This window comes from Lipophrys pholis (genome assembly GCF_963383615.2).
Source record: "Lipophrys pholis genome assembly, chromosome: 15".
Classification (NCBI taxonomy): Eukaryota; Metazoa; Chordata; class Actinopteri; order Blenniiformes; family Blenniidae; genus Lipophrys; species Lipophrys pholis.
The window spans coordinates 4,947,797-4,955,582 of NC_137642.1; the positions used below are offsets into that span (position 1 = coordinate 4,947,797).

General features: G+C 42.1%; 1 protein-coding gene across 2 annotated transcripts; it reads left to right on the forward strand.

Annotated features, from left to right (window-relative positions):
* Positions 1-222: 222 nt before the first annotated feature.
* chchd1 (coiled-coil-helix-coiled-coil-helix domain containing 1) lies at positions 223-7,384 on the forward strand. Of its 2 annotated transcripts, XR_013936028.1 has the most exons (4): positions 223-563; positions 1,329-1,447; positions 5,468-6,292; positions 6,820-7,377. XR_013936028.1 is itself a non-coding variant. In XM_080481488.1 (3 exons), exons 1-3 carry the CDS (start codon positions 440-442, stop codon positions 5,576-5,578), a joined length of 354 nt encoding a protein of 117 aa, XP_080337614.1. In that variant the 5' UTR covers positions 226-439; the 3' UTR covers positions 5,579-7,384. The 2 variants fall into 2 exon arrangements, 1 of the variants encoding a protein (XP_080337614.1); XM_080481488.1 differs by having other exon boundaries at positions 226-563; positions 5,468-7,384.
* Positions 7,385-7,786: the final 402 nt, after the last annotated feature.

Genomic DNA, 7,786 nt, shown 5'->3' on the forward strand with positions numbered 1-7,786 from the left:
AGCATAACAAAGTATTTTGAAGTAACCTCTGAGAAGACTGTACATTTGAGTCTGTGGTTATCAAGAAACATTTATTTTATCATTTTATTGGCTTTTACTTTCATACAGAAGAGGCGTATTGTGATTAGATCAAAGTATCCATCCTTTTTAATGTATTACTTATTTATGTAAAGTAATTGTCTGCAGCTCTGCGGTCTGCACAGCGTGCCTTAATCCGGAAATGGCGTCATCGAGAGCGACTCTCCTCCCGGTCGAACATGGCGGCGCCCTCGTAGGTTCGGTGAAGACGGGAAACAGAGGTGAAACCGTGTCTCAGCCCAGAGATCAGACTGAGTGAGGGGTGAAACCGAGTGTCAGTCCACAGAGGGCATTGTCTAAGATCAGAGCAGCACCGCGGAGCACCGACTGAGGCGGCGAGCGACCGCTGCGGCGCGTCTGAATGGCGGCGATCCAGGAGAAGGTCAGCAGGCTGCTGAACAAAAGCAAAGGGAAACCCGTGCTAAAACCGAACAGGGCTCTGGTTCTGAAAGATGGAGTGGCCAACCGCAAGCCCAAGAAAGGAGGTACGTGACGGCTGTGGGACAAGTCCTGCTTAGCACATTTACTGCGGAATACACGGTCTGACACCACCGGAACCATTTCACTGTGACACAGCCTTTACACGCTGTCTCGATATTTTGTTGATTAATTCCTGTAGTAAAAGTACAAGGGCTGCACGTTGTATTTAAAATACATTATTAGGGTGATAACAACATGCACACTGCACAGACCGGGAGAAATATATATGCATTGAATGTGAAAGAAAAGTGCAAATAACTGCAGTAGTTCACTAAAACATTGTGTGAATATCAGAAATAATTTTAATCATAAGGCCACATCTCAGAAAACCGAAGCACAAACACTAACGGGAAATTCTCTTAAACTTATTTGCTTTCATGAAATATCAGTCAAAGGGCTACACAGTTAATGGAGCGATATCCTGGATATGTTTATCCCACTTTGTACTACAGGCCTCGGTTATCCACTTTATGATTACAATGGTTTCATGTACACTCACAAATCTAACACTGTAGCCAGATAACTAAAACTAAGGCTGAATGGGCCTTTGAATAGTGACAATACTCCCGATTGTTTGTTAACAATAAAGCATTCATCATCAAATTTGTATTTGTGGTTTAATTTAAGTAAGCCTGATTTCAAGATTTCAAATGGAAAACAAGATGTTATACACTGAAATCAACCATCCCCTATAACATATTGAAGATGCTCGTAGTTGCATACAGTTAATATAATCTGGGTTGACTTTGAGGGTAATCCTGTGTCCACAGAGGCCACCTGCATCACTGAGATGTCCCTGCTGATGGCCTGCTGGAAGCAAAACAACTTTGTGGATGGTTTGTGCACCAGTGAAGTAGGACACTTCTACACCTGTGTGGCCAAGGCTCAGGTACGTTCCTGTTGTTCCACCTTCACACACAGCAGCTCTCTTACCATTTCACTAAACTTACTGGAGAAGGACCTTTTGTATATCCTGAACTAACTCAGTCTTCTAAAGAGGTTTGACTGTAGGGAGCATTGGCCTGTATCCACAGTAGTTGTGATGTATGAGCTGCTTTGAATAAACGTTTGCTCCTTTTTTTAAGAACTGTCTTCATGTTGGTAGTTTTATGCTTGTAGGAGTACTTCTTTATGTTGACAGAGCATCTTCCTCTCACTTATCAATGAAACTTCAGATTATACATTTAAGGAATTTATGAATAATTCAACTAATTAATTGTAACAATTTGTATTCATTAATAATTTCAGGAAATAACGGTTCACTTCATGGTAATAAATCACTACAGGTGATTTATTAGGATCCAATCGCCAAGAGGTGTGAAGACCCTATTGGAATGCAAGGACTTATCAGGGTCTGAGCACAAAGGGTGCGACGAACAACAAGTAATAATACTATACTGTAAATACTATACTATAAATAATTATTAATTACCTTAAAGTTACTCTACCAGAATCCACACTGGAAAAATTTAAAAATGTAAGACGCAGTTTTAGTTCTTCTCTAATACGTTGTCAATACCTTTCCGAAGGAAATTCTTCTTTCCCGGAAACATACCAGATTTGTTGACATCTTCACGGTCATGGAAACTCCAGAAGATTCCCGAGGCATTGTTTGACAAGATCCCGTTTGTACACTCGATCTCGATTTGCTCTAGAAAAACAACCAATGATCAGTTTCACAACGTTTCAGATTTCTGTTGTGGTTTAAAGACTCTTTCTTTGAGAAAGTTTGCCTTTTTTCTGGGTTGAATCTGTCAAATGTTGATATTTTCGCTTGAGCTGCTGCAACGCCACCTTTGATTACCCAGAAACCCTTGCAGCAGGTTTCCGAAGATGACGTCAGTTTGCGAAACATGAACAGTTTGATGGCTACAAATTCCGGTTTGTTTGTGAACATATCGACTTTGGTGTGATCGAATTGGGCAACGGCGGCTTGGAAATTTGTGGAAATTGGTGATGGTGGTGTTTTTGTGTGTTGGTTTATTCTCTGCTGAAGTGAGACCTTTTCTGGGAAGCACAGCTTAAAGTTTTTTACTGGTAGAGTCATTTTAGGACAGGAGGGACCACAGGCCTGGGCTCAGCTTCCTTTACTGAACTCGCCTGTTGTTGCTCCTCAGAGTCCGTCCATCTTTGTAAAGCCCAAATGTACTTGTAGGTTTCCCTGTTCCCACGCTTCAATGGTGAGGACAAGAATTGCATGCAGGCCGGCAACTTTATTAAAGTGAGAGTGAAGATTCACCCTCATATGTAAATCATACTTTAGAAATAGCCTAATTTTACACTTGATCATGAAAGGAAATGCATTGGACAAAACAGAATTTTGCCAATAATTTAACAACCCCCTCCCCCAATTTATTTTTTATTTTTTAACAAATCATGTTTTCATGGGGGCTCATGTCTCATTAGGGGGATTGAGCCTTCCCCATAGTTCACACCCTGGTCCTCCACACATGGTGCACATAAATCTGTCTTCTGTGGCCGATGGTTCAATGGCGAAGACGAATAAAAAAAGAAGACAGGACAGCCTTGCCTGTTTTGGATCTCATTCATGTCTGAGTAGAGAAATTGGATCCAGGAAATGAAGTCGGCACTAAAGCCAAACCTGTTACGGATATAAAACATGTACCTTCATTCCACCGCGGTCGAATGCTTTTTCGGCGTCTATAGATAGAGGCTTCAGTCAGAGTCGGTAGAAGTTTGCCTTTCTGGAAGGTTCTGGTAAACATTCCAACCAGAATTGAGGTGAGCAAGGCGGCAAAGGTTTTGTAAAGTTCTGAAGTGTGATGGTCAGGACCGGGAGATTTACCAGTTTGTAGTGATCTGATGGCTTCAATCTTCAGATCACTTCGGTCAGTGGTGCTGCCAGATCTTTGAGTCCGTTTGAGTGAGATCCTCTAAGGTGTTGTGGCCGTCCCAGTCCTGTGGAGAGGATTCAGAGGAATAGAGCATTCAGTAGAAGTAAGGAAATAAGTTTACAGATCTTCAGGGGATCGGTTTTGATCTCACCTGTGGGCGACACCAGCGGTTATTAACAAGCACGTCTGCTCACCGCTCTCAATTCCAGTCCCCCCGGACCGCCCAACGCCCGGTGATGCGCATGTTGAACTACACCCCTGGTACTCCCTCTGACTCCGGGCCAGCGTCATCCTCCCACTGACTAATCTAACTTCAGATTATAATGCATCTTTCTCCCAGTAACTGATGTAACTTCAGCTGATTTGATGCATGAATCACTCATCAGACCGAACCTCACTGTCACTGCAACACCACTGGACTACGTGCACAATAATAACTTTGTGTTTCGCACTTTTCAAACCAAAGTTACAAAGTTCACATGAAAACGTCATTACAAGACAGAAAAAAATTATTTTAAAGCAACAAAACACAAATGAAAACCGTAGGAATTGAACGTATTAGACGGTAGATAGTGATGTATAGTAGATAGTATTAGACGATAGTTAAAGTAAGACGGTAAAAGGGATGGACCTGCAGGTTGTTTCCAGCCTGCTGACGTTTCTCTTCCCTCTGATATTAACTTTGTGTAAACTTAACTTCTTGCAGTGTTTTGTGATGTGTCTGTTTCTAATGTCAACATTGGGATGATGGTGAATTTGTGCGATGTTGTTCATCCCGAGTAGAAAAGGTTGATAAAACTGCAAATATACATCCCAGTAAAATCAAGTATCACAGTGTCTGATGTCTCCTGTTGCAAACACACCTCCGATGCTGCCATAGTCACAGCAAAACTCTTTTCTCTCAGATAAACGTCCTCCTTTGTGTGTTGACATGTGAGCTGACTCTGCAGCAGACTGTCAGGGCGGTCATTAGGCTCTACTCCAGCAGATTCCTGTTTTTTCCTGGAGGAGGAGACGGAGGCACATCTCCCCTTCCTCCAACACCCACAATCACCGATTGCTGATTGATTTCTGCTCTCCTGCTTTTCCACACCAGAAGTCTAAACAGAAACTGAGGCTTCCGACATTGATGTTATCGGTTCTTCTGCAGTTTATTTCGCTGCTCAATCACTCGGCCTGTGTCAGTGCAGGTATCCCACTTTTTCCCTGGCGGTAGATTTCATTCTTGAATCCCTGATTTGCCAAAAAGGAGCCTTCAAAATCAAAGCACCGGCCTGTTTAACAGCTTTGCTCTGTATTCTAGAACATGTCTTCAAATGGAGCCTTGGATTATTTTGGTGCGGCCCCAGGTCGGGAGTCTACAACCGGCAGCTCAGGAGCCACATCTCCAGTAGAACAGCTCAGTATTAACAAGTCGGCGGAAACGGCTTAGACAACTCGAAACTGATGTCCAAAACTGCTTGAAATAGCTGAAACCAATCAAACTTAAAATGTCTTAATGGTTATAACAACATAACAGTGTTAGAGTAGAAAACTACACTTCCTCCACCCTTTTAATCAACACCGGGGGCCTCTGGGGTGTGTGCTTACCCCTCTGCTCTGCACTCTGGTCACACATCACTGCTCTATAATAATAAGTTAACAGACTTCAGTCACAATTTGTCGGGAAAATGATTTAGGTAAACAAAATCTTCTGATCGTATCCTGGACGAGCTGTGCTATCAGCTCTTTGAAGGTTAAACTGGGTTTGTGACTCCCGGCTCATTTGATTTGCTTTAAAGTTACAAAAACTCTGCAGACTCTGGTCTATGGAGACAAATCCACACATTAATTTAAATTCTGGTTTGTTTTTAGGAAGTGAGGCATTGGAACATTTGACACGTTGCAATTTAACAGGGATTTAAATTTTTTATTTTTTTTTTTCATTTTACATTCTGATTTTATTGTTTTTAAAGGAGATTCGTTAAAAGCTTTTGTGTTTCATTGCTCTTTGCTGTCTGGTCTTATGGAGCTGACGTGCAGCCTCAGTGACAGACCCTCTTCTTCCTTCCCAGGAATCCAAGAAGAATGAACAAACGCAGGCCACCATGCAAGGAGGACTTCTGCCACCCAAGCTGGCCAACACGCTGCTGAGGCGATTTCCTAACCTGCGCTCGGAGATCTGATCATCAAACTCTTTCTCATTAACACAAGAAACAGAATTTACACGTTTGTGATTCCAACAGTGTGACTCAACAGATTTCTGAACCGGCCAGCCAACGTTTCCTTGTCCGTCCCCTGAAATAAAGCGTTTGTATTCACCGCACAGGTTGAGTCATGGTTTGAAATACCGGCCAACATTTCTCCCCGCGTCCTGAATTGGCTCGGATGTCTTCTTGTCTCAATCCAATTTGTCTGAGTGGCCTCACGCAGTGCAGAGATCTTGTTAGCAGATGTGATGAAATTATTGCTCATGGGTTTCATGGCTCCTGGCCAGGACTTTACCATTAGTGCTGAACACTGGGACATCTTGTCATTCCTGTGGAGGCTGTGATTGGTGCTTAACAGATGTTGAAATTTAATCAGCCTATCAGACGGTCAGGCCTTCATGGATTAGTAGTAAACAAAGCTCTTCATGGAGATACGTACTCTGGAGATTTAATTTAAACCTCCTACATAATATCACCCAAGTAAAAGTAGAGTTGCTAAAAACCGTGTCTCAGTGTGTTTCAAAGTAAACTGAGTGTGTGAAGGATTTGAATGTCTTTGCCTTCCACAGCCTCACAATCAACAGTCGCATCAAACACATTAACTTTAGGAGTGGACGACGTTGTCATGCGGCCACCGTCATTATATTCTGTCACAACTCGTCCCAAACTTACTGCAACACGTTTCCTCAAGCTCGACATTCAGTTCTTCTTGTCTGAAATGTCCACATGCTTGTGCAGACACAGCTGACGACGCCATAACGGTTGTTTTTGGTAGAATGTAGGTAAACATTGGTCGTATGCGAGGCCAGAGGTGCTCTGCCTCCTCTGGCTCTGGATCTATGGAGCTATTAATGGTGAAAAAAGTTTGGGCACTTGTAAAAGTGGAAGTTGTAGTTGTGTACCATGAAGTTGTAGTTGTGTACTATGAGTTGTGTACATGTAGAATTCTTTTCTCTACACAAAAACAACACCACACTTACACATTCACAAATTCTTAATCACAGGAGTTTAAACAACTTATAAGATCACATTTTCCCCACAATTGTTGCAGTAAATTTGGTGTAAAAATATATTTGTGCTCCTGAATCAGTGTGAAGTTTTTCCTCACGAGTCACAGATTCTGCTTTCTTCAACTACAAATCAAACATGGCGGCTCTCAGCTGAGATCTCTGGTGAAAAACCACCTGTGACAAATTCCACTTTGTCAAGTGCTCAAGCCTTTTTCACCAACGATGCCTCCATATGAATCACCGCCATCTTTTGTCGCCATTGTCAATAGTGGTTTGCTTTTCCTGCAGAAGTCTCTCTGCCTGAGGACAATAATGCTTTTATTTTGACGTGTTCTAATCAAAAGTAACGGTAAGGAGCAGCATGAAGCCCGGTGTAACGGAGTCAAAGGAGCAATTATTTTCTTCAGAATTGTACTCAAATAGAATTAAAAAGTATACCATAGTAAACTACTCTCACAAGTACAATTTATCTATAAGATAAGTTAAACTGAGTAAACGTAAGGTGATACTACCCACCTCTGACGGTGATGCAGCGAGTAGATCTTCCTGAAAGGTCCATTAATTCCACCTTTCTCAAGGACTCAGACTATTTTTCAGAGGAAACACAAACTGAGGAATACTACCAACAAATACACCGGAGGAAGAAAAACAGGACATGGCAATGAAACGAGAAAAACTACCCACCTGTGGATTTAAACTGTCCATCCGCCTTTTATGCTGTAAAAACTCCAAAGAGATCTTTGAACCCAATAAATATTGTCAATGAAAACCTTGTTTGTGTGTATTACATTTAGAAGTGCCAGTTTGAACGTAACGTTTTTGGAGCAACGAGACTGTTGAGTGTTGAAAAGCTGTTTAATATGAGCCGGCCTGCCGGTCAGATTAGCTCCAGGCTCCACACACAAGCCACAGCGGTGTGAGGTGCACGTAGAAGCAGTCTGCCATCAGAGTAAATTAAACTAAATCAAATCTGTAATCCGACAGGATTAGAGCCTCTCACTACTGTTTCATCTTCACACACTCTCTCCCAGCCATAGACCATTTAGAACTACATTTCTAGCACTCATAAAAGCAGCGGTCGTGTTGACATACGTCTTTTAATCATTTGAAATTCTCTAGTTTCTGCATGATTTGGACATAAAATTCTGTGTGATTTTACTTTACTCACAAGTAA

Bases quoted from the DNA above. Each gene is read 5' to 3' on its own strand.
- chchd1 (XM_080481488.1), top strand. From the start codon at position 440: ATGGCGGCGATCCAGGAGAAGGTCAGCAGGCTGCTGAACAAAAGCAAA. The intron at 564-1,328 runs GTACGTGACGGC...CTGTGTCCACAG, and splicing joins CCGCAAGCCCAAGAAAGGAG to AGGCCACCTGCATCACTGAG. The intron at 1,448-5,467 runs GTACGTTCCTGT...CTTCCTTCCCAG, and splicing joins CCTGTGTGGCCAAGGCTCAG to GAATCCAAGAAGAATGAACA.